The sequence below is a fragment of the Staurois parvus genome, unplaced genomic scaffold, assembly GCF_062004578.1.
Source record: "Staurois parvus isolate SC_StPar_1 unplaced genomic scaffold, SC_StPar_1.0 ptg000149l, whole genome shotgun sequence".
NCBI lineage: Eukaryota > Metazoa > Chordata > Amphibia > Anura > Ranidae > Staurois > Staurois parvus.
In genome coordinates, this window is record NW_028317945.1 from 6078520 (window position 1) to 6105743 (window position 27224).

Consider the following 27224-nt stretch of genomic DNA (forward strand, 5'->3'; position numbering starts at 1 on the left):
CTTTATAATTCCATGCAGTATATAGCCCTATCGGCCACTTTCTGGCATCCAGTTGCTGTAGCCCCCATCACCACACTGTGCCACGGGCCCCTGTACCGCCTTCTCATACTGCTGCCAGATCCATCCTCTGCCATGTGCGTCTTTGTCGTCTGCTCACGCTGCTGGGTTCCAGTTTTAAACCTAGGCCTGTGTATGGCTTCTGAATACTGCTGCCTCCACCGCCACCCTGCGCCATGTGCCTCTGTCGTCTGCTCACGCTGCTGACGGCTTCCGCTTTTTAAACTAGTCCTGTGTATGTCTTCCGAATACTGCTGCCTCCACCGCCACCCTGCGCCATGTGCCACTTTCGGGTCTCCTCACACTGCTGCCAGGTCCATACTGATTCATGGCCCCCTGTACCGGCTCCTCATGAACGTGGTTCAGCGGGTTTGCATCACTTAACGGCAAATCGTTGACCAATGCTGGGACGTTCAGTGTTGTGCGCATTAAGCCAGACACCAAAGGGCAGCACAGACCTGTTATTACTCGCTCAAGCATGGCTGAACAAAACCAGTCTCTACCACAAATTGGACCCAGACCTGCCCAGGGTCTCGTAACTAGATTGCACGGAGGAGTAGAGTCCGTTATCGGAATTAAATAGACAAAAACGCCACACCAAAAAGAGTGGCCATTTCCAACACTTATTCCAGAAAGAGGAACAACCCGTTTCATATACGGCCCGTAGACGTTTCACGTCTGCCACATTCAGTCGATTTAAGACGCAAGCTCCACTTCCTGTGGTCTCTGACCGTCGATATACCTTTAAGTGTCAGCTTTGAAGCTATATTCCCTCCGGAGCACTGACACTGGTGCCCTTCCGTCAACATGCCTTTAAGTTTCAGTTTTCAACCATATTCCCCACAGAAGCCAAACTCTTGGGTATCCCAGAAGCTGCTCAGCAGGTCAGGGCAATAAAGCTCCCGGTTCGCAGGTTGTTCCGTCTTATGGATGGAAGTACGACGGTATATGATCTTCACACCCACGGCATCACCTCATAGAATCTCTGCATTGCATCTGCAATCACAACGCTGACTTCCCGGATCGCCACTCAGCCATTGGACTCTTGATAGTCGTCTCCCCACACTGCTGCTGGGGGGACTTTTTAACATAGGCCTCTGTATGGCCTTCAATTTAAGCTGCTTACGCTTCGCCACTCTGCCATGGGCCCCTGTACCGCCTCCTCTTGCTGCTGCCAGGTCCAGAGTGTGTCATGGGTCCCTGTACGGCCTCCCATTGCTGCTGACTTCATTGCCAGACTCTGCCATGTGCCACTTTCAGGTCTCCTTACACTGTTGGTGGGTTCCATTTTGTGATAGGGTGCTGTATGGCCTTCCATTGCTGCTGCCTCCACCGCCACCCTGCGCCATGTGCCTCTGTCGTCTGCTCACGCTGCTGACGGCTTCCGCTTTTTAACCGAGGCCTGTGTTTGGCTTCCGAATACTGCTGCATCCACCGCCACCCTGCGCCATGTGTCTCTGTCGTCTGCTCACGCTGCTGACGGCTTCCGCTTTTTAACCTAGGCCTGTGTATGGCTTCAGAATAATGCTGCCTGCACCGCCACCCTGCGCCATGTGCCTCTGTCGTCTGCTCACGCTGCTGCCAGGTCCATACTGACTCATGGCCCCCTGTACCGGCTCCTCATGAACGTGGTTCAGCGGGTTTGCATCACTTAACGGCAAATCGTTGACAAACGCTGGGACGTTCAGTGTTGTGCGCATTAAGCCAGACACCAAAGGGCAGCACAGACCTGTTATTACTCGCTCAAGCATGGCTGAACAAAACCAGTCTCTACCACAAATTGGACCCAGACCTGCCCAGGGTCTCGTAAGTAGATTGCACGGAGGAGTAGAGTTCGTTATTGGAATTAACTGTGAGGGACTTTTAAACCTAGGCCTGTGTATGGCCTTCAATTGAAGCTGCTTCTGCTCCGCCACTCTGCCATTGGACTCTTGATAGTCGTCTCCCCACGCTGCTGCTGGGGGGACTTTTTAACATAGGCCTCTGTATGGCCTTCAATTTTAGCTGCTTACGCTCCGCCACTCTGCCATGGGCCCCGTACCGCCTCCTCATGCTGCTGCCAGGCCCGTAATCTGTCATGGGCCCCTGTACCGCCTCCTCATGCTGCTGCCAGGTCCAGAGTGTGTCATGGGTCCCTGTACGGCCTCCCATTGCTGCTGTCTCCATCGCCACACTCTGCCATGTGCCACTTTCAGGTCTCCTCACACTGCTGGTCGGTTCCATTTTGTCATAGGGTGCTGTATGGCCTCCCATTGCTGCTGCCTCCACCGCCACACTGTGGCTCCACACTCTGGTTTTGGCCCCGTGACTGCCCAAATGAGTGAAGTGTGCGGTGATTCTAAGATCGACGGCACTCATCTGCATGTCATACTGACTGACAGTATTATTTCTCTTCCCCAGCAGACTCCAAGGGCATTTAAATTAAAGGTACAGTGTTCTGCACTAATATAAAGGCTCTCTGAAGCCTAGAAACACCCTTTTTATAAGTTAAATTCACAGCGAATATATTCGGCTCGAAGCGAATTTATTCGGCGAATTCGGCGAATCAGCCGAACCGAATTTTTGAATAATTCGCTCATCTCTAATATCAATGTGTAACAATATGGTTGTTTAAGTTTTTATGTCACGCCAATTTTTTGGGAAAAGATGCACTTTAATGAATTTTGATGCAAGCAACCACAATATAATACATTATTATTTGGTATACAGTACTATAAAACATTTAGCTACATCAAGTAAATAGATACTTATGCCACACTTTAAAATTGAGCACGCCCATGGAATGGCGACAATCTACAGTACTTAAAAATCTCCATAGGAGACACTTAAAGAATATTTTTCCCAAAAATTTGGGTTTAAATGAATTTGAGTGCACACAAACACAATACCCAATTATTTGGTAATATATAAATGATGTCACGCTGCATAAATTGATATCAAACATGTGACAATTTAAAATTGCACATACCCGTGGAATGGCAACAAACTATGGTACATTAAATTATCCACAGACGATGCTTTCAAAGCCTTTAGAGGTTGCCAGTTTAGAATTACACAGGAGGTCTGCTGCTAGAATTATTACTCTCAATCTCACATGTATGGAAATACCTCACATGTGTGGAGCGATAGCCGTTTACATACACATTCTTGACATAGGTGCGTGCTTGCATTTGCACACGGGTGCGCTTTAAATTTTTTTATTATTTATTTATATCAACTAACACTGTACCTTTAAGTTTTTATTTTTATTACTTTTATTGCCATCACATCAGACCCCATATCTCTCCTCTGGGCTCCAAAGCATTTGATCAAATTAAGAAACCAAAGTGTCTAAATCCTCGTCACTTTCGGTTTCTGATCTCATAGGGAGGGATAAACAATGTCACTTCCTCTCTCTCTTAGTGCAGTGTACTGGATGGCGGTCGGGGTGGTCCCTGGCTCCCCAGTGGAACAGGAGAGCCCGGAAAAGGCAGTGGTGGCGGCAGAGGGGGATGACCCCCTTTTGCTGTCTCAATCACTTCTACATTGAAGGGAATTGCTGGCTGAAACTTTTGATATGAGAGCCTACAGGCCGGAAGTGGTTATATATTGTGGTAAATCTACACATTTAGCTTTAGGAGAATAAGCATTGCCCTCAGAACAAGCTCAGTAGATCTTTTTTTTTTTTTTTCATCCGGGGTAGTTGATCCAGGAAATATCCAAGCGCCTCCAGAGGGATAGGGAAAGAATATTTTTTTCCTCGGTGAAGCAAATTTTATCAATGTATATTGGGTTATTTTGTCTTCCTCTGAATCAACTGTGGAGGCTATTTATTTTCTGTTGGTTAAACTTGATTGGGTGTGATCTACCAGTAGGTTGTGGCCAAGTGACTAGTAGATCGCGGTCAGGGCTTGCTGACCCATCATACCAGAGCAGCAAACAGAGCGCAATGCAGAGGGACTACTTGTGAAGCTGAAGTAGGGAGCAAGAGGCACATAAGTTAATGCTTCCTCTGTAGTGCTGACTTCTGTCCCATGCAGAGTGATACCAACTGCATTCCACCTCTTATCCTGACTAGCGGTCTCCAGAGTGGTGCCAGCAGCCGGAAAGAAGAGATCTTTAGGTCAGTGTGATGCAATACACTGGGTATAATAGTATAGGATTGCATTCGCACTGATGTGCTGCGATTTACCCACATCAAGGGTGCTGTGCAGTGTACCTGGAGCTTTCCTGTGGGTTTTCTGCACTCAGCTATGTGTCAGAATACCCGCCGCAGTCCCACTATAAGTCACTGATTGCAGCTATTACTAGTATAAAATAAATACAAATTCCAGTATATATACACCGCCATTTGTATAACTTTCATGTAAACCAAATAAATATACACTTATTGGAATTTTTTTTTTAAATTAACCACTTAAGGACAGCCCTATATCAGATATACTGCTACAGGGCGGCACCTGTTGGCAGAATCACACTATATATATATATATATATATATATATATATATATATATATATATATATATATATATATATATATATATATATATATATATATATATATATATATATATATAGTGACAGACAGCAGAAATATTCTTTTTTTGTGTGTTGTCTGAAGTTCCTGGGCCTCACGGGGAGGAGGGGAAATGGGATGCATCTCCATATAGAATGAAGGCAGCATGGCTCTGTGTGGCTGGGGAAAAGCAGTCCAGGCCACTTCTTAGCAGGAAGTTGGGGGTGGGGACAATTGCAGGGTCATGTGGACTCTTTGTTGGGAGAGCTGGAGTCATGATGGATAGGGCTACTCCTGCCTGAGCCTTAACTAGGAGATGCTTGAAACTGTACTTTGCTATGTACACGGCTGGCTGGTGAGTCCCTGAATTGCTACCGTGAACTGCCCTCTGCTGAGTGTCCGGACCTCCTGCCTGCGAGAGCTACCTTCTGCTGTGGGCCCTGATTAGCTTGCCTGCCTCAACTGCCCCTCGGCTGTGCCCGGGCTCTCTTTGCCTCAACTGCCCTCGGCTGTGTGCTAGAACTATAGAACTACCCGCTGTTGCTGTGTGCTGAGCAGGGTCGCTGCTGCTGCCGTCCGCTGTGAACCAGGACATCCCTGTCGGACCCGTGAGTTTATGCTCTCCTATTTTCCCTGAACTGCTCTTGTACTCCCACCCCACCTCCCTGTTGGATTACAACTACTACAGAGACTCACACCACCCCGTGTTTGGATTATAAACTGCTGTAGAGACTTTAACTTTGCCTTGGGGCTGGACTACAAGTATTTTGGACACTCTCTCCCTTCACTACTCCCCATTGAGTGACTGTTGTCTGTTTTAATAAAGCTTTAAGTGTTTGCCATCTGCCTTGTGTGTTCTGACCTGCCATCCCGAGCAGTGTGCTTACAGTGAAGAACACACCCCCTGCCCCCTAGTAAAACACTCCCAACACACAGTTAATCCTTTGATCGCCCCTCACATTAACCCCTTCCTGCCCAGTGCCATTAGCACAGTGTCAGTACTTTTTTTTTTAGCACTGATCACTGTATTGGTGTCACTATGTTAGTTCCCCCCCAGTGTCAGAATGTCCGCCGCAGTCCCGCTAAAAGTCGCTAATCACCGCCATTACTAGTAGGGAAAAAAAAAATCCCATTATCTATACTGCCATTTGTAACAACTATAACTTTCATGTAAAACCAATTAATTTACACGTATTGGGATTTTTTTTAAGCAAAGACATGTAGCAGAATACATTTTGGCCTAAATTTATGACGAAATTTGAGGTTTTACATTTTTTTTACTGGACATTTAATAGCAAAAAGTCAAAAATATAGTTTTTGTCTCAAAATTGTCACTCCTTTTTTTCTTATAGCGCAAAAAATAAAAAAAATGCACGGGTGATCAAATACCACCGAAAGAAAGCTCAATTTGTGGGAAAAAAAGGATGTATATTTCATTTGGGTGCAGCGTTGCATGACCGTGCAATTATCAGTGAAAATAACGCAACGCCGTAACACAAAAAATGGCCTAGTCATGAAGGGGGGAAAATCCTCAGGAGGGCAAGTGATTAATGAAGACATTTAACTTTTTAAATTTCTTTATTGGATATGTTTTATAGCAAAGTGTTAAATATTGTTTTGTTTTTTTTCAAAATTGTCAGTCCTTTTCGGTTTATAGCACAAGAAATAAATGTGGAGGTGATCAAATACCACCGAAAGATAGCTCTATTTGTGGGGGGAAAAAATGACAAATATTTACGTACCGTGTTGCATGACCAAGCAATTATCAGTTAAAATAACGCAGCGCCATATTGCCTGACCAGGAAGGAGGCAAACTGCTCTACCTGTTTGTTTCTATTTCAGCTCCAATTACTGTTTAGCTCTCAGCTGCAAAGCACTAGATAAACACCCAGGGATTATGGGATGTGTAGTTTTTTTTCACATGAAAGGTCAGTTCCTACACCAAAAACAGAGGTAATGCATTAACCAGTGCAGTGCCATGAAACTTGCCTCAAGTCTGAGCACAAACAAAACGTCTGACACAGGAATTTACTCTACTGCAGTGGTTCTCAACCTTCCTAATGCCGCGACCCTTTAATACAATTCCTCATGTTGTGGTGACCCCCAACCATAAAATTATTTTCGTTGCTACTTCATAACTGCAGCAGCTCTTCTCATTCCTTCCATACAAGGTGTCACACCTCCCCCATCCCCACCACACAGAGCTGCCAGCTCTCTTCACACAGGGCCCGCTCTCACCTCCTCACTGACGCCATCTTGGATCCGCTCTCCCCCCTCCTCCACCCAGTCCCCAGCTAGCCGGCTCCCTGACAGAGGCCACGCCCAATCTGAGGACGTCAAAACTTCTTCACTGGCGCTTCCCGTTGACACGTCACCTCGTCTGGTTGGTCAAGTTCTAGTCCGCCCTGCATTTAGAGCTGGGGATGATGTCGCCGCTCAGCGATCATTGGGGGAGCAGTGCAGACAATGGGCGGGGTGGATGTTGTGGGAGATGATAGGCTGGGGCAGAGGGGTCAGGTCTCATCACTGCTGACTGTTCTCTTACTTGTATGTGGGCGTATGTGCATGGGGGCGGACCCACCTGGAGATAGAGGAGCGGTGTCTCAGTTCCTAAGACCATCGGAAATATGTTTTTTCCGATGGTCTTAGGCGACCCCTGTGAAAGGGGCGTTCGACCCCCAAAGGGGTTGCGACCCACAGGCTGAGAACCGCTGCTCTACTGACACCATGAAACAACTTGATCGTGGGAAGTTTTATAATATCTTTAACAAAAAACTTGTTTTTTTATTTAATTTTGGATAGAGTAAGGAAGAGTTATAGCACCTGCCAGTTTTTTTCCGTCTGTGTCCCATAGAGGAAGATTTCCCTTCACTTCCTATCCCAAAGCCAAAAACAACCAGTGGAAGGAACACCCTCAAATGTAAAGGAAATTCGTGGTAGTCACCCAGGTCAGTAGAACTAGTGTTCCATTGGATGATTTCTGCTCAAAAAGATTTTCTATTACTTTTACTTTCATTGAAAATGGTCACTGAGACAAATTGAGTGGGTTATGCTCTCAAACAGGAAAGCAGATAGAAAGAAAAAAATATTTAGAACTGAAAAAAAGTTTTGCCTTCAGTTAACACCCTTTCACATGAGCGGACAGAATCCATCTGTCAGTTTTTCAGGCGGACCCTGTCAGACCCTCCATTGTCCTATATGGAGCAGCGGGTGTAAACAGACATGTTAATTTACATCCGCCTACATATAATCCAATCTGCTAAAAACAGACCAATGGGAATCTGTTCCCCTTCCATCTAGTGGATCGGATGGCAGTCAGGTGTAAATGGACAGGTGGTCCATTTACATTTGATCGCACATAGAGGAAAGTGGGCTGTGTCTGTGTCCACTCTGCATAAGCGGAGTGAACATAGGCAAGCCATTCGCCTGTTCAGCATAGATCAGTGGACAGATCCCCGATGAGCAAGCGGACTCCTGGTGGAGTCTGCCCCGTGTGGAAGGGGCCTTACACTTTAAAATAAAAAATACATCACACCACAATGCCCATAGATACAGAGGTAAAAGGTGGTTTGTTTTAAAGTGCTTTTACGGCTTGTTCAGAATATGTAACCTATTCAAACAACTTACCTGTTTTTCAAGTGCTGATGTGTTCTCCCCCGTAGCTTTACTTTTGTTTCCTGCAAGCAAACAAGAAAGGGGAGTCTGTTTCGTCTCCCGCAACGGCAGTCGCTCCAGCTCTTTCCATTTAGCTTCAATATCTTCATTGAGCCGCTGCTTCTGCTCTTCAGTCAGATGTGTAGTGGGAGTTCGACGAGTGTTCAGTGTGTCGCCTCCAGGAGTAGCTTCAAACCAGCGTTTTCTCTCTTCCAATCTCTGATCTCGCTCTTCCCCAGGGGAAAGTGGCGATAACTCTACATAGTCAAATGAACCCTGTCTCGATCCTACCACCTCTATTTTCCTCTGCCTAACTTCTGAACTCAGACGCAGCTCATCTGGCCTTGGTGTAGCACGAGGAGGCACAAATGTATTTTCCTTATTACTTTCGGACAGCCTAAAATGGAATGAAAGAAAAGATACAAGAAACATATTTTATGTTCGTTGTAAGACCTATACTGTACAAAAATTACCAGTATTTTTCAGTGCCAAAATTCACACAAAAAAAAAAAAAATGCTTTTGGATGGCAGTATCCATATCTTGTGAATGGTCATAAATCTAAACCTGTGAGAATGCAGAATCACTTTATCTACTGTATAACCTCACTGCAGCCTTACTCACATATTACAGCATCAGAGGAAGGCTGCAAATCAGTGCTTAGGTATTCTGAAACCGCCAAATCTACTTCAAATTATATTAAAAGTTAGTATAAACAAAGTAGACTTTCTATGTATATTATAACTGCAATACCTTCAGTACAGCATTAATAAGGCAATGCACCTCCACTTAATGACCGTGTATTTTTCAGGAAGTCGTTTTTATTGTGTGGAGGAGGCTGATAGCAAGGGACTTTTTTGAGTTAAGAATACACCCTAGAATAGATTTTTTTTTAAAACAGAGTTTAGTGTTACTCTAAGCAATTGTCCATATCTTAAATATACTGTATGTAAAGCTGGGTAAACACTGCCAGTTTTTTTTCTATTCAACCAGCAGGCTGAACGAACCAAGAAAAAAACCCCCACAAATTTCTGCATCCCTGCTGTGCTACTGTTTTTATCAGAATACACCAAATGCTGGTTTTCTTGCAGGACCATTTGAGAGAAGCCAGTCTAAGAATCAGCTTCTCTTAAAGAGGACTACACACATTGAAATTTGGTGTATGTGTATGCAGCGTAACATTGATGTTAGTAGGGGACATGCATTTAGGATGACTGCTGATACACCAGGCTGCTAAACCCAAATACACCGTTCAGCTACCTTTCATATACAGGGAAAAAATACCTTAAGTTAACTCCACAGTGACCAGTTTCACTATGCAGCAATTTAACTCATAAAGCAAAGGCATCGCCAAGCATGACCATTGTTTATGCCTTCTATATTTCTACACATACAGTGGGTAAAATAAGTATTTAACACGTCCCCATTTTTCTCAGTAAATTAATTCCTAAAGGTGCTATTGACATGAAATTTTCAACACATGTTGGTAACAAGCCATGCAAGTCATACAAAGAAACCAAAAACACATAAGTTCAGAAATTAAAGTTATGCGTAATAAAATGGAATGACACAGGGGAAAAGTATTAGACACGAAGAAAGGGAGGTGCAAAAATGCATGGAAAGCCAAGACACCAGCTAACATCTATCAGTAATTAGAAAGCAATCCTGTCCCCTGTCAGTGCAAACCAATATCAGCTGGTTCTCTCAACTAATGGCCTATAAAAAGGTGTCTCATTACCAAGGTGTCACGGAAACATCTCATGATGGGGAAGAGCAAAGAACTCTCTCAAGACCTTCGCAACCTTATTGTTGCAAAACATATTGATGGCATTGGTTACAGAAGGATTTCTAAACTTCTTAATGTTCCAGTGAGCACTATTGGGGCTATAATCCAGAAGTGGAAAGAACATCATTTCACCATAAACCGGCCACGACAATGTGCTCCTTGTAAGATTTCTGACAGAGGAATAATAGGAATTATCAGAAGAATTATCCAGAAGTCAAGGACCACTTGTGGAGAGCTTCAGAAAGACCTGGAATTAGCAGGTACAATTTTTTCAAAGAAAACAAATAATGCACTCAATTGCCATGGCCTGTAAGCATGCTCACCACGCAAGACTCCATTGCTGGAAAAAAATGCATATTGAAGCTTGTTTAAAGTTTGATGCACAACATTTAGACAAGCCTGTGAAATACTGAGAGAATATAGTCTGGTCAGATGAGACCAAAATTGAACTCTTTGGATGCCATAATACACACCATTGTTTGGAGGTCAAATGGCACTGCACATCACTCCAAAAACACCATACCAACAGTTATGACTGGAGGTGGGAACATCATTGTGTGGGGCTGTTTTTTTTAGAATACGGTACTGGCAAACTTCATATCACTGAAAGGAGGATGAATGGAAAAATGTTTCAAGATATTCTTGGTAAAAATCTGCTGCCATCTACCAGGATGATGAAGATGAAACGAGCGTGGATATTTCAGTAAAACCATGATCCCAAACATAAAGCCAAGGAAACTCTCAATTGGTTTCAAAGAAAGATAATAAAGCTGCTAGAATGGCCCAGCCAATCACCTTACTTAAATCAAATAGAAAATCTATGGAAAGAACTAAAGATCAGACTTCATAGAAGAGGCCCACAGAAGCTTCAAGATTTGAAGACGGTTTGTGTGGAAGAATGGGTCAAAATCACACCCGAGTAATGCATGCGACTATTTTCTCTATACAGGAGGCGTTTTGAAGCTGTCATTACCAACAAAGGATTTTGTACGAAGTATTAAATACATTTCAGTTAGGGTGTTCAATACTTTTTCTCTGTGTCATTCCATTTTATTATGCATAACTTAATTTCTGAACTTATTTGTTTTGGTTTCTTTGTATGTATGGATTGCATGGGTTGTTACAGACAAGTGGTGAAAATGTCATGTCAATAGCACATTTAGAAATATATTTACTTAGAAAAATGGTGATGTGTTCAATACTTATTTTACCTGCTGCATAATAAAAAGCAATTGAAGATGAATAATTCAGAGACATGAATCATTTTTTAATGTATACTTCCTCTAATCCAGGGGTCTCCAAACTTTCTAAACAAAGGGCCAGTTTATGGTCCGTCAAACTTTAGGGGGGCCAGACTGTAGCCAGCAGGAGTAAAATATGTCAGTGGCAGAAATAGTGCCCCATCACTGGTGTCAGTGGATGCAACAGTGACCCATCATTGGTGTCAGTGGAAGGAATAGCTTCCCATCATTTGTGTTAGTGGAAGGAATAGTGCCCCATCATTGGTGTCACATGGAGGAATAGTGCCCCATCATTGGTGTCATGTGGGAGGAAAAGTGCCCCATCACTGGTGTCAGTGGGAGGAAAAGTGCCCATCACTGGTGTCATGTGGGAGGAAAAGTGCCCCATCACTGGTGTCATGTGGGAGGAAAAGTGCCCCATCACTGGTGTCATGTGGGAGGAAAAGTGCCCCATCACTGGTGTCATGTGGGAGGAAAAGTGCCCCATCACTGGTGTCATGTGGGAGGAAAAGTGCCCCATCACTGGTGTCATGTGGGAGGAAAAGTGCCCCATCACTGGTGTCATGTGGGAGGAAAAGTGCCCCATCACTGGTGTCATGTGGGAGGAAATGTGCCCCATCACTGGTGTCATGTGGGAGGAAATGTGCCCCATCACTGGTGTCATGTGGGAGGAAATGTGCCCCATCACTGGTGTCATGTGGGAGGAAAAGTGCCCCATCACTGGTGTCAGTGGGAGGAATAGTGCCCCATCATCGGTGTCAGTGGGAGGAATAGTACCCCATCATCGGTGTCAGTGGGAGAAATGTGCCACATCATCAGTGTCAGTGGCAAGAATAATGCCCCATCAACGGTGTCATTGGGAGGAATAGCGCCCCATCATAGGTGTCAGTGGGAGGAATAGTGCCCCATTATTGCTGTCAGTGAAAGGAATAATGCCCTGTTGTCAGTGGCAGCTAATATGTCCCAATGTTGCTGACAGTAGGTGAAATAATGCCTAAAGGGCCAGATAAAAGCAAGCAAAGGGCCGAGTCCCTATGCTCTAATCAATTAGAACAAACATAACATTTAGTTTAAACTAAATAAATTCCAGGTGCATCAAAACAAAAAGGTGTGCACTACATAGTTGAAGGTGAATCTAAAAGAAATTGAGTAAGAAAATTGTATAAACTATTGCCAGCTTTGCCAAAACTATCTAATATCAGTATAAATCTAAACAATCTATTCAATTTGTATCCATTCAGCCAGGCTCTTGCACACATCCTTCTCTTCAGGATACTGTGTGGAAGCAGTGGTTTCTCTACAAAAACCCGACACACCCTCTGCTGGGTCATTCAGCAAAACTCAGGTGCCCAGCTAATTAGAGAGGCCTAGCTCTGCCTCAGCAGGGGGGGTGTCATACCTCTGCAGAGAGACCACAGAAAAAAAAAAAAAAAAAGAAGTGTCATTCTCTGCAGCATGCTGCCAAGGGATAGGCTTTTCTACTTAGGCTGTGTCTGCTTTCTAAACAAAACCAACTGTAAAACTTTGCTCACCTTTTGCACCTAGAAAGTATTTAAACTAATATAAAATGAAAAGTTTGTTGGGCTTTAAAATGCTTACAACTTACTTTGTCACATCAGGTATACTAACTGGGTGTACATTCTTTCTCAGAGCCTCAATCCAATTCCTGCGTATGCCTGAAGTCATAGCGGAAAGAGTGAACACACCTTCATTTGTCTGAAAGGAACAGGCAAAAAGAAAAAACTTATGAAAAACTTATGCACTGAGAAATTCTCCACACCTTTAAAACATATTTTAAGAGAAAGCCTCTATTTTTAAATTAAGGGTTCATATTCCAAATAACCTGACTTTTTACTTACCTGCAAAATCCCTATCTAGGAGTTTACCACAGGACACACAGGACAAACTATTGGGTTTTGCATCACCTCCAGGTGATTGGACACTGGCAAACAAAAGAGCTTAAAGCAGAGTTCCACTCAACCTATCAAAAAATAAAAGTTAGCGGCTACAAAAACTGTAGCCGCTGACTTTTAAAAACAGCCACTTACCTGTCCCTCGGTGTGTGTCCCCGCAGCTCGGTTCACCAGCTGTCCTGTATTCCAGGGGGCCGGCATCTTCAGTGTGGGCACCCGGCTGTGATAGCTTGCGCATGAGCAAGTAGCGCTGTGCTTCGTGAATGGTCCTGTAGTCTTCTGGGACCTGTCCCAAAAGACTACAGGAAGGGAGGGAGGCAGGACACCTTCCGCTTCCGATCGCCTAGGCGATCGGACCGGAAGTGGGAGCGGGTACCTGTCAAATTCGGGTAACCGCTCCCCAAAGGTGCCAATCCTTAATGGGGAGAGGGGGAGCAGTCCTTAAAGCGGAACTTCTCCTTTTGGGTGGAGCTCCGCCTTAACAATGCCCAACAAAATCCCTTCCACTCCCAACATTGCCCTTGTTTTGTCAGCAAGCAGTATCAAAGTAAATCCAGAATGCAGGGACCTGTGTCCTGTGATGTACTCAAGAAAGATAGTACAGGCAAGTCAAATCTAATTTTTTTTAATCGTACAGCACAGGTCACAGCAGAGTTAATTTTTAGACCACTTGGACATCCAAAGGAATCTCAGGAGGAGCAAGCAAATGGCTAGTTGGCCCATTAGGAACCATCCTCTTAACAGAAGAAATGGAAAAGCTTAGCGAACATATTGCAGAAGACAAGGTGGTCACCTTACAGGCCTGGGAAACCGAGGCTTGATGATGAAAAGCTCATTAAGCACCAACACTTCTGGTGGAGTGGGCCATCACAGGAAAGCCTTTTAAAGTCATCTGCCTGAGTGAATCAAATACATCTGACAATTTTAGAAATAGAGGCAGCCTGTCCCTTCGGGGAGTCTTCAGGCAACACAAGCAAGACATCAGTTTGAGGGATTGAAGTCGTGGCTGCAAGGTAGACTCATACAGCCCTAACCACATCTAAGCAGTGGAAAGCAACCTCTTTAGGGTATTTTGGAGAAGGGCAAAAGGAAGGCAACAATGTCCTGATACAAATGAAAATCTGATACAGGGGAAATGTAGGGTGTGGTCTGTAGCCTATGTGAGTGTGATGTGTGTAGCTCAGCTCCTGCTCTAACATCCTGGTAGCTGTCAATGGCCTTGGAGCTGGGAGTTTGTCGTTGGACCTTACACCCGTTGGGCAGGTCTGTGGAGGTGTCTTGGTAGAGCATATAGGTGGAGAGGACGATTGGTGGCCAGGTGACACGCTGTAGTACACCTTGTTGTTCATACACATACGCTATACATCAAGCACGTGGACAGCATGACAAGAAGGGAGAGGAGCTGGTGATGCAAGATGGGGCTGGTACACAAGCACAGTGTTCGGCACAAGGCAAAGCCAAGGAAGTAGCAGCTAAACTGGAGCGATTCGTCCTCAACGCTGCAGACTAAAGCCATGGCGCGACCCTCTCTTGCAAGGGAAAGCTCGGGACATCTGAAAGCAACCACAGGAAGAATCTTGTAAGAACAATTGAGGCTTCAGTGGAAGCTCAGCTGTTAACATGTAGTGTGAATGGCTCAGAGGAGGAACCAACTCTGAGAGAAGTCTTGCGAGCAGTGAATGCATGCAAGTCCTCCCTATTGGAAATGTTTGATCAACTAAAAAGGCATAAAATATGTATCCTTGTTGAGGCATGATTTACAAAAAGTGTGGGAGTGCACAACAACTTTGGAAAGTAGGCTCAGTACAGTGGAGGACAATTTAAATCTGCTGAAACAAGAGGTGAAATAATGAGAGAAAAAGTAAACGCATATTCTTCCAAAATGGAGGATTTAGAAAATAGACTGCGCAGAAATAATTTACAGATAAGGGGGTTTCCAGAGAGAAGTGAGGATACAAACACCACCGACTTTTTGGAAAAGTGGTGTACAGATACCTTTCGGAAAGATGCATTTACATCACTTTTTGCCATAGAGCGAGCCCATAGAGTACCCTTTAGACCTTCACCAGAAGGGGCCCTGCCTAGACATATTCTAATAATGTTGCTTCATTATAAAAAGGACAAAGTCACTATATTCCGGAAAGCTGGAGAACTGATAAAATCTCTTTTATTCCCAGATTTTTCACCTGAGCTTCAAAAAAGAGCAGCAAAGTTTATAGAAGTAAAAACACAGACTGCAGCAGTTGAAAATTTTATACGCCATGTTATATCCATCACGTCTGCGTGTGGAAGCCCTGGGGGCTACTCTTTTTTTATACTCCAATGGAAGCTGTAACATGGCTGGAGAAAAATGAGAAAAGGCTTCGGGCAGACAAATAAATATGCTGGGAATGTTGACCGAGTTATACAACTAATGCACAATTTTCGTTTTTTTCTTTTTATAGAAAGAAGGTTGGGGGGGGGGGGGGCAGCGCTATATGGTGGTGTAGAAAGATATGTTTTCCCAACTTTTTTGTTTTCTTTTTTACCTTTTTCTGAATGGTGAAATATTGATGCAATAAGGTGTTCTCATATTAATAAAGGTATAGATGTCACATGGGTAATTATGGGAGTCCACTTCAAATGCCCTCTGTGCAGGCTTAGTGTGAGTATGGGTGTTTTTTTTATTTTTTTTGTTTATATAAGGTTATGTAGGATGTTTGAACAGATCAATATAGGTAACATTTATAGGTATAGTTGATCCAGGGAATATCCGATTGCCTTTCGGGGGATCAGGAAGGAATTCTTTCCCCTGCAGGAGCAAATTGGATCATGCTTTCCTGGGTTTTTTTTCGTCTTCCTCTGGATTAACTGTGGGTATAGGATTATAGTTTTTTTTTTTTTTTTTTATGGTTGAACTGGATGGACTTTTGTTTTTTTTCAGCCAGACGAACTATGTAACTATGTAACTATGTAATATACCACGATTTGGGAGTAAAAGGGGTAGTAAATGTTTAATAGGGAATTATTTAGATATATGCAGGATAAAGATTATAACACTTTTTTACTGCATTTTATAGGAAAGAAAAAAGGAAAATAGCTGGGATAAATTTCTGGTATATGATATATACAAAGCATCATTATGACAATAAAACCTGTTCTTGGAACATCCGGGGGTTAGGGGACCCCACTAAGAGAAAAACGTGTTTTTTTTCAGCTTTAAATACATACAGTGCCTCAACACTGTCTGCAGGAGACATATCTGGTTAAAATAATCTACTGACCGATTAAAGCAGCATTGCTTTTGTACTCAATATCACTCAATATATTTGTCATACTCGAGGGGTGAGCATTTTACTTGGATCTGGGATGGCGTTCTCCTTCAGATAATGTCGTATTGATGATGGAAGGAGCTACATTTTTACAAAACATCCCTTGTATACTAGCTAATGTGTATATCCCACTGCCTTTTAAAACTGAGGTGCTATGTCATTTGATTGTAGTTTATTTCAGATAAGCCTGGAATGCCAGTATTAGTAGATGGGGACTTTAATATGGTACTGAACATGAAAGCCAAATGGTTTCCCCCCTGGTGCAGCGACAGAGCACTTTTATAAACCGGTTTGCTCAAAATGATTGAAGAGGTAAGTCTACAGGACATATGAAGAATGAGAAATCAGAAAATCGGTATTCCTGCTTTTCTAGAATACATTCTACACATTCTAGAATTGACCTAGGCCTGGGAAATTATGGTATGATTCAAAGAGTAATGAGTATAATTTATATGTCTAGTGGTCTCTCCGATCATTCACCATTAATGACGTCACTGCACCTAGGAGGGGCCGTCATCCAGTAGAGTAGAGAGTAAGTCCTGTTTGGCTGGAATTGATTAAGATGCCAGGAGTAGCATTGCTATCCCTGCAGGAACTTATTGAGTTGAATGCTATATCCCCAGGTATAACTTGAGATGCGCTTCAAAAAACTTCCTTAAATGATTTTTGATACAACAAATAGCGAAAATTAAGAGGAACGCTAAAGATTGGGAATTAATGGTGATGAATGAAGTCATGTTAAATGGAAAAAAGTATGTAGCCCCTCTCCTACTACGCTTTCGGATTGGTTGAGTAAGCCGCAAGAATATAAAAATGTAATCGCTAGTAAAAGCTAAAAATAAATGGTTATTTAAAAACTAAAGGTTTTATGAAGCAGGAGAGAGTGTAGGACATATATTACCCTTTTTGGAAAAAACAAATACACCCTCAGTATAGTTCCAATGTAACAATGTTGATGGGGAGATGTAGGGCTTCGTTGGAAGATTGGAGGTTCGGAACCTTTCTAGGTAATATAGAGATAAGCTGGATGCCTTGATAACCCTACATGAGTTACAACTGGCTGTGTCACAGTCAGCCAATCAGAAATCTCCGGGGCCGGATGGGTTATCCATTGAGGTATATAAGCATTATGGGGAGGTACTGTTGCCAGAATTGCTGAAGGTGTTGAACTGGGCGGTGACAGAGGGAACTTTGCCTCCCTCAATGACAGAAGCCACTACTATTGTTCTTCCTAGAGAGGGGAAGGATCCTATAGATCCAGCATCTTATAGATCGATATCTTTGTTGTGCACAGACATTAACCTGTTAGCAAGAATTATAGCCGCTAGATTAAGTAAAGTTGTACAAATGCTTATACACCTGGGTCAATCAGGGTTTATAAATAACTAGTGTAAATATTAGGAGGGTATATTTGAATTTACAAATTCCAACCACTAATGTGGAAACAAGGGCCTTGCTAAAAAGTTCTACATCATCAAAAAGGTAATATTTATGGCAAGTGTTGACAGCTTTTCAGTTTGTACCCTCCTCTATTAAATGGTGAGGATATCATGTTGGGCCCCTAAAGCAAAACTGAGATTAAAGTGACACTAAAGCTTTAGTTTTTTTTTTATAAAAACAACAAACATGTCTATACTTTCCTGCTCTGTGCTTGATTTTGCACAGAGCAGCCCCAATCCTCTTTTCAGGTACCTGCTGGTGCTCCTGGCTCCTCCCCCTCAAGCAGTGCCCTCAGGAAAAGCCACTTGCCCTGGGGGCACCGCTTTGTGCTCGTCCCTGAGCCTCTGCTCTATGTGTCCATAAGACACAGAGCTGCGGCTTGGCCCCGCTCTCTCCTCATTGGCTGTTATTGACAGCAACGGAAGCCAATGGACTCCCGCAGTTGTCTAAGCCAATGAGGAGGCAGAGCCCCCAGACAGCAGAGGCTGTTGTGAATGTCGCTGTATCGGAGGGGGCTCGGGTAAGAATTTGGGTTTGGGTTGGGGGCGGGGGGGAGGAATGGGGAGTCGTGCTGCACACAAGTTTTTTACCTTCATGCATAGAATACATATAGGCAAAAAACCTTGAGCCTTTAGAACCTCTTTAAATAATTAATGCTCAGAATTCTTTCTGCTGGCCCAGGGGACGAGACAGGGTGTCCTTTGTCGCCCTTCCTCTGCACCCTGGCAATAGAGCCATTTGCTATAGCGATCAGGTCATCACAAGATGTTGGAGGATTTCAACGGGCATCAGGGGAGGAGAAGGTCATGTTATATGGTATAAAGATAAAGTGGTATAGGGATAAAAAAAAAAATTGTATTGCTGGATATTGTATTTGTATGAATGGTATTGCATGTATGGGAAAAAAAAAAACCTTTCAATAAAGATTATTTGATATACAGTTGTGTTGAAAATAATAGCAGTCAGACATCACTAACCTGATCAATCACTGTTTTTGGTAGAAATTATATTTCTACATGGCAAATAATTTACTAGCAGGTGTAGTAGAGTAAAAGAAGTCCAACAGACCCAACAGTCACGACATGCATGCTGCTGATTCTGTGTAATTGAATCACTAATTGAAAGGGGCATGTTAAAAATAATAGCAGTGTGGAGTTCTATTAGTGAGGTCATTCATTCTTTGAGAAACAGGTGGCAATTATTGCCCTTATTTAAGGAAGGAAGGCAGCAAATATTGTACATGCTGGTTACAGTGCATTTCTCTCTAAAATTCTGAGGAAAATGGGTTGTTCCAGACATTGGTACAGAAGAACAGCGTACCTTGATTAAAAAGTTGATTGGAGAGGGGAAAACATATAAAGAAGTGCAGAAAATGATAGGCTGCTCAGCTAAAATGATCGCAAATGCTTTAAAATGGCAACCAAAACCTGAAAGACGTGGAAGAAAGCGAAAAACTACCATTCGAATGGATAGAAGAATAGCCAAAATGGCAAGGACTCAGCCAACAATCAGCTCCAGGAAGATCAAAGAAGGTCTAAAGTTACCTGTGAGTACTGTTACAATTAGAAGACGCCTATGTGAAGCCAAGCTATCTGCAAGAAGCCCCCCGCAAAGTCCCACTGTTGAAAAAAAAAAAAGACATGTGCTGAAGAGGTTACAATTTGCCAAACAGCACATTGTAGAGCACATTGAAGAGAAATGGTGCAACATTTTGTGGACTCATGAAAGTAAGATTGCTCTTTTTGGGTCTAGTGGCCGGAGACAGTTTGTCAGACGACCCCCAAACGCTGAATTCAAGCTACAGTACACTGAGAAGACAGTGAAGCATGGTTGCGCAAGCATCATGATATGGGGATGTTTCTCATACTACGGTGTTGGGCCTAGTTATCGCATACCAGGGATCATGGATCAGTTTGAATACATCAGAATACTTGAAGAGGTCATGCTGCCTTATGCTGAAGAGGAAATGCCCTTGAAATGGGTGTTCCAACAAGACAACGACCCCAAACACACCAGTAAACGTGCAACATCTTGGTTCAAGACCAACAAGATTGGCTATGGAGTAGCCAGCCCAATCCCCGGATCTTAATCCAATAGAAAACTTTTGGGGCGACATAAAAAAAATGCAGTTTCTGAGGCAAAACCAAGAAATAGAGAAGAACTGTGGAATGTAGTCCAATCATCCTGGGCTGGAATACCTGTTCACAGGTGCCAGAAGTTGGTTGACTCCATGCAACACAGATGTACAGCAGTTCTCAGAAACAGTGGTTATACAACTAAATATTAATTAAGTGATTCAAAGGAAAGCAAAATCTTCAAACATTTTTCAGTTTATATAGTGAATGTTTGAGTTTGTAAAGAAGAATACAAACACTGCTATTTTTTTGAACAGTCTAATATTCACTTTTCTTCAATTTTTTTTTAGAGGAACACCACAAATTTGATATATTTCTCTTCATGTTTTGATTTGGAATAGAATGTGTAGTGTTCCCAATGCATTTGTGTGTATGGAAATAAAAGCTACTAGAAGGATTTTGAGCTTTATTCACTTTTTTCAACACACTGCTATTATTTTGAACTGTATAAAAAAAAAAAAAAAAAAAAAGGAAAAAAAAGGAAAAAAGAAAAATATCTGATACAGATGAAAAATCACCACTCCTCACAATTTCTCATTCCCTTTCTTCCTAAATTCTTCCATCCTCTTTTTTTTTTTTTTTTCTTTTTCCTATATCTCTGTAATTATATAATTAACACTGGGTTGTCTTTCGCTATTTTTCATCCCTAACCTTATGGACAACATACTTCTACATTTTCATTTTAGTAATTTTCTTATTCGTAATTTAAAATTATAAACACAAATTATACACCATTTTTGGAGACAAAACCTAATTCTAGTGTTCAAATGAATCTAATGTACCTCCATATAGTCATTCAGGTTTTAATAGCTTACTCCCATTTGCGATCTTATCTCTTATTCTGATTTCTGGTTCAGAATATCTGTTTTCATAATGCCGATTTGTTTATCTGATCCTATCTCCAACATGTTGTTTAAAATGTATTTGCTCAATTTTATTCAATATGTTGTCCTTTGCTTTGAATATTGTTATGACAACATTCAACTAATTTTTCTCCTTGAAATTATTACATTACTATGGTTCTTGTTTTTCCACGGTCTTGTAAAAAAACACAAAAAAACTTAATAAAAAGTTTTATTTGAAAATCTGGTACTACCTTAGCAAGAAGGAATTACATGGTCTCAAAACAACCTTGTCATTATGAAGAACAAGAAAAGGTTCCCAAGAACAAAGCCGCAAGTTCAGACAGCTCCTAACTGAGCTGATAGACACGAGACATTCAACCTTGAGTAATAAAAGAGGGAGAGAAATATCACAATCTGGTTCGAAATTGTGGCCTTTGAAAGACTGAGAACACTGGATTGGGGTCCCATGGAGTTAGCAAGGAGCAACTAGTGGAACAGTGACAGCCATCCCTGCCAAGGCAGAAACCTGACCTTTTATAATTCTCAGGACTTAACCACTTCCAGGACTGGACACTTTTACCCCCTTCCTGTCCAGGGCAATTTGCAGCTTTTAGCGCTATCACACTTTGAATGACAATTGCGCGGTCATGCAACACTGTACCCAAATGAATTTTTTACCATTTTTTTGAGACAGATAAAGCTTTATTTTGGTGGTATTTATTCACCGCTGGGATTTGTATTTTTTTTGCTATGTAAATAAAATGTTCAAAAATTTTGAAAAAAAGTGTTTTTTTTATAAAATTTTGCAAATAAATAATATTTCATCATAAATCTTAGCCAAAATTTATTCCGTTATCTTTTTAGTAAAAAAAAAAAAAATCCAAATTAGTTTATAACCAACAATAATTTTTAAACATTTTTTTTTACATTTTTATTTTTTTATATTATTTTTTATTTTTATTTTTTTTTTACATACTGTCACCCTAGCAGTACAGTGTCACCATGGTGACACTGTACTACTTGTGGAGGGTGATGAAGATTTTTTTTTTTTACACTGATTGCTTTTACACCCATATAGGATGTAAAAGCAATCATTTCTCTTTCTCTCTGTGTGCATTCTTGCGCTCATTGAGAAGTACTGAGTGAGCTGTGATTGGTCACAGCTTGTCACATGGTACAAGACTTTTGTGAATAGCCTTTTACCATGTGACCTCTGTGATCATTCACAGATTTCATACGTAGTAAGCAATGATGTCAGAAGTGACATCTTGCTTACTACTTTGCATGTGATCACTGATTGGCCAATCAGTGATCACATGATCGGGACCTCGTACAGAGGTCCCGTCCGACGATCGGTGTTTCACTGTGTCCGGAGGACACAGCGGGCACCGAATCGCGGTGCTGCGTGCTCCCAGGGAGCGCGCACAAGCAGGGTGTGGGGAGGCCGTTTATAAACGGCCACCCGACCCTGCAGTGCCACCGTCCGGCCGTTTATATGCAACGGCCGGTCGGGAAGTGGTTAACTAGTCCTGACTAAAGGAAGGATAAAACCTGTGCTATAGAGGATTTCCTGGAATTAAGCTTTCCTCATTCGCACCAAGCAAGTATGCATTTCATGTGCAGCGGTAAAACCTAAAATAGGGCTTCCTGGCCTTTAGCAAGGTGGGAACTGCAAGGTTCACAAGAACTCTATCCCTCAGGACTAGGGGCTTCAACAGCCAATCTAGGATGGAACACAGGACATTGAGAGAGAAGGTTCGGATAGTCCGGTACGCCTCATGGAGAGTCTGCTAAGAGTCTGACTATACCCAAGAATCAAACCCTTCTGGGCCAATTCAGTGCACTGAGAATCATCCGAATGCCCTCCTTTATCTCCCTGAAGCAGATGAGGCAGGGGCTTGGGGAAAGAAATGCATAAGCCAGATTGAACGGATTCCACATGGAGAATAGGGCATGTACCCTGAATGCTTAAGAATTCTTGGCCCTGGACCTGAACCTGTTCAATTTAACACCTCAGGCTGGAGGCTTGTTTCTGGAATCCAGCCCCTGGCAGACAGAACCAAAAGACTGATTTCTTCTTTTTTCTCCCAAACAGTCAGGATCTTGAATGAAACTGTATGGATGGGACTGAAGAAAGCTATCAACAACCAACACCCTCTTGCAAAAACAATGGAGGTGCTAGATCTAGGATCAGGCCCAGATGTTCCAGTTGGTGCAATAGCTCCATAGTCAACTTCTTAATATTGAGGACCCAGCCAGAGCCCTGCAGGACCTGCAACATCTGCTGCACACTTGCCCTGAGGCTGTCTCTCAATTGCTCCCACAGAAGTAGATCATCCAGATACCCCAAAATGAGGATCCTCCTGGCTTGAAAAGAATCAGAAGCAGGGTTAGTACCTTTGCTGTGGCTAAGCCAAGGTGCGGAGCCACAAACTGAAAATTTTGTTCCCCCCACCACAAAGAACAGGTAGAGTTGATGAAGTGGAAATATAGGGATGTGAAGGTAGGCATCCATAATGTACACAGATGCCAAAAGTTGGGGGTGCCCCTTCATTAGGAAGATTTGTGGCCAAACCTGGTGGGTCTGAGGCTCCAGAACTTTTTCTGAAAGAAGTTTTCCGTTTCACCTCGAAAGGGACTCATCTTGGTTTCAGACAAAGGCAGCTTTGCCTCTGTAGGCTTCAGTCGCTTCCTTAGAGGTGAGAAAGTGCTTTTTCATACCTCTGATTATTTGGATAAACCTAGAAAATTGCCAAAGAGGGGTTAATCCTTGAAAGGCATACATTCCAGATGCTTCTTGCAGGGGAGCTCAACTGACCAGCATTTAAGCCACAGCACTTGCCTTGTGTGTATTGACATAAGCCCCAGGACAGAAAGTGGACAGAGAATCTCCCAGTCCGTCCAAGCTGAAACGCAATGCTTCAGAGAAAAGCTTCAAGTGCCATCTTGCCAATAAACTGGATCAAAAGGCTCCAGGTATTATCACCATACACTTTGCCCATATCAGCAAAAACTGACGAACCCCAACGGATGCAATGGCGGGTGGCATGGCTGCACGAAGGAAATGGATGCCTTCGAAAAGGAAACACATTTTTTGTTTGCAGGATCCTTAAACACGTCATATCATCCAGCAGTATAGCAAGGGTATTTATTAGGCAAGACACCGTAGGGTCAGCCCACCTTTTGCAGGTATGGCTGCACAAAATGCTTAGTAGGTGCAAATACCTTGTCCAGATGGGTCTAGTTCTTATACAGATCCTCTTCAGAATATGGATGCAATGGTAGGGACTTAGATGATTTGGGATATTTCGAAGACAACATGCCCCTATACCTTAGGCCCTTAAGGCTCTAGTAGTATCATTTTCAGGTTGCTACAGGCCACCTCTGACAGCACTCACCGTGGACCGCTGAGAAGAAGGCACGAGAGGCCTAGGTCTCCTCTTCAGAGGATTTGTCCACCTCATAGGAGACCGCTTACTTGGACCCTGTATCCACCACTTCTTCCTCATCCAACTCAAGAAAGGGTGACAGGGAAAAGTCACAAGGTAGTTTCTGTAAGGGTGGAGACCTAGACCTGTTACAGCCATTTCTCCACAAATCTTCAGAGATATCCATTAGCTGTTCCAACAGTAGCAAATGCAGCTGAGAAATCATTCTGGGACATAAAAAGCTGCTGAGGATGAAGCTCCTGAGAGGCTTAGTGAGAAACCACGTGTTGCCTGTGAGCCATAGCCAGTTTGCTATCCCATTATTGAATTTGTATAAGGAAGACTGTCTTCTGAAATACAGGAGCCTACTCCTCCTGGTCTCAATCCCATTGGTACCAACTGTGCCATGTTTTCCATGCCTTCAAAGGGGTCCAATACTCACAATTCCTAATGCTAGCACCAAGGGGAAGGGGGGTAGCCTCTCAGTCTCCCAACATCTGGAGGCCTCAGGTTCCCCAGTCGTGGCATGGCCTGTGCTTGATAGGAGCGCAAAGTTTGTCCTGCTCACTGGGGTGTTCAATTGAAAAGGGAGTATTCCAAAATGGTGCCCGCGCATGCTCCATGTGTCCGCCTGGCTCTGCCAACACAGCGGCATAGCAGCTAGGCCACATGAGCACTGGCGCTGCTAAACGGCACCTGCACGGAAGGCAGTAGGAAAACACAAAACGCACAGAGAAACCCCAGGAGGGAATCAGTGCACCAAAAACAGGGCAGCATGCATACTCTGTACAAATGGATACCCACAGCACCCTATAGTGGTGTCAACTATCTGATCTACTGCTCTCCTAGATGTGGCAGTGACAACAAAAAAAACCACAAAAAAACACACGTCACCTGTGCCCTCAGTCTCTCCAGTCACCAATAGGACAAGAAGACGAGACACATACTTGAAAGCATATTTAAACCCCAAAAAAGTAAAAGATTGCAGCTTAGCAGTCCTTAAATGTGGTGAATGACTGTATTCAGTATCTTTTTTAAGATTTTTTTTCTTCCATTTTATTCTCACTGGGCCATCCAGCAATAAACAGCACCATAAAGTCAGTCTGACAATCTTTTGGTGTTTCTGCCTGTCATATTTATAAGCCAACCTGCCTGCCTGTCAGATTTATAAGCCAACCTGCTTGAATTCAGAGAAGAGATGTAAAGACTGCAATCTTAACCCTCTCACTGAAAATATACTTTCACTGTTTGCCCCCATAATCATCCACCCAAAAGAAAGTACTGATTATAAATGGATATCTACTGTACCCAAAACATAAGCAGACCATACAATATTTCAAATCTAGTAGTCCTTCCATATCTGCCCTGAACAAAAATACGTTTAAACATAACCTTTCAGGGTGACACAAAGTGCCAGATCATTTTCTTTATGAGACTTGGTAGAAATCAGTGATTTATCAGATATCTCCTCTAAGACCATGTGACCTGTTTTATCAGAACGTCTAATATAGGGAATACATGTAATAGGGTCGTCAGTAGCTCCTCAAAGTATATGAAAACCCTAACAAACTTCACCTGTTTCATATAAAGCATTTAACTATAACTGCTTGCTAAGTGCAAAAAGAAAAAAAAAAAAAAAACCATACTATTGTTATGCACACGGTAGCTTTATCCATACCACAACAGGTACAATGTCTATGTGTATATATAAAGAATCTACCCCATTTTAAATATACTAGAAATGTGAAAACTTAACCCCTACACAAAATCCTGTTATGACAAAACTCGGGAGCTGTGGCCGAGGCATGTACTGCTATTGACATTCTGACAGGTTTCAAAAAGGAGCACTCTGGAGCTAAGCATAGGTGCAATGTTATGTAAAGTCACTGTGCGGGAGGAGAGATGCTTGATGCGACTGTGACACATTTGTTGTTGTGGTACAAAGGTTGAATCAAATTAAGTTTGTCATATTGGTGCATACTGTTTACACACCTCATGAAGCCTGACTAGAGCACTCCCAAGACGTTACTAAATGGAGGCCTAGTTGTTACTGCTTACCTCTACCATCACAGGAGTGAGCTTTGCCTCTAATTCAAAATCACTCACATGCGATCTCTTTCTCCTGATGCAGTAAGCTCTAAGCTCAGAATTTGAGAACTGACTCCTGTGGTGGAGCGAGCAAGCAATAACAACTAGCCCTCACTTTCCAGGAAAAAATTAACATTTTTCGAGAACCCGATTGATACTATTTTGGCCCCATTAACTGGTGAGTCAGCATAGTAATACACTGGATAATACTTTGAGTATATTATATATTCCCCATCTCGCAACATAGGGGATCTAGAGTTTGGCAGCACATTCAACCTCCAGGCGGCCCACCCTCACCTTCTCAATATTTGCTTAATACCTACTGCCCTTCTAACCCCCCCTGATTTCTCCCTATATGGGCCTGTAACCTTAGCGTCAAAGAAGGGGGGGGGGGGGGGGGGGAGAAAAAAAAAAAACAAAAAAAAAAAAACAACCACACGCGAGGGTCACACCCCTCACCGCCTTCACCTCCCTCATCCCCCCCCCCCCCCACTAGTTTACCTGCTCCTTTTATTTACAGTCTGCCATGTTTCCTTTCCCGGCCCTAAACACTCAGTAGATCCCCCTACCCACTCCACAATGTCCATTTCCTGTAAATCTAATTTTCTACAGAAGTCACAAAATTTTTCTGGGAATCTCACTCTTGCCGATTTCCCATCTTTCCACCCAATCAGGCAGGATGGGAAGCCCCAGTAATAACGGATCTTTTTCTCCTTCATCTGCTCCAACAACGGTTTCAGTGAACTTCTCCTAGCTAGCATCTCAGATGCACTGTCAGCAAATATTTGTAACTTTATCTCTCCATATTTTATTTCTCTGTCCTCATAATG

The 27224-nt window shown here is 42.9% G+C and overlaps 1 protein-coding gene across 3 annotated transcripts in view; it reads right to left on the reverse strand.

The window, feature by feature from the left end:
- Positions 1-27224, reverse strand: part of TRIOBP (TRIO and F-actin binding protein) — a 129955-nt gene that overhangs the window by 76204 nt on the left and 26527 nt on the right. For all 3 annotated transcript variants that reach the window (XM_089674277.1, XM_089674278.1, XM_089674276.1), the window contains exons 5-6: positions 12841-12950; positions 8183-8606 (exon numbers count right to left, since the gene is read on the reverse strand). In XM_089674277.1, coding sequence (XP_089530403.1) covers positions 8183-8606; positions 12841-12950 — 534 coding nt within the window. The remainder of the gene's footprint in view (positions 1-8182; positions 8607-12840; positions 12951-27224) is intronic.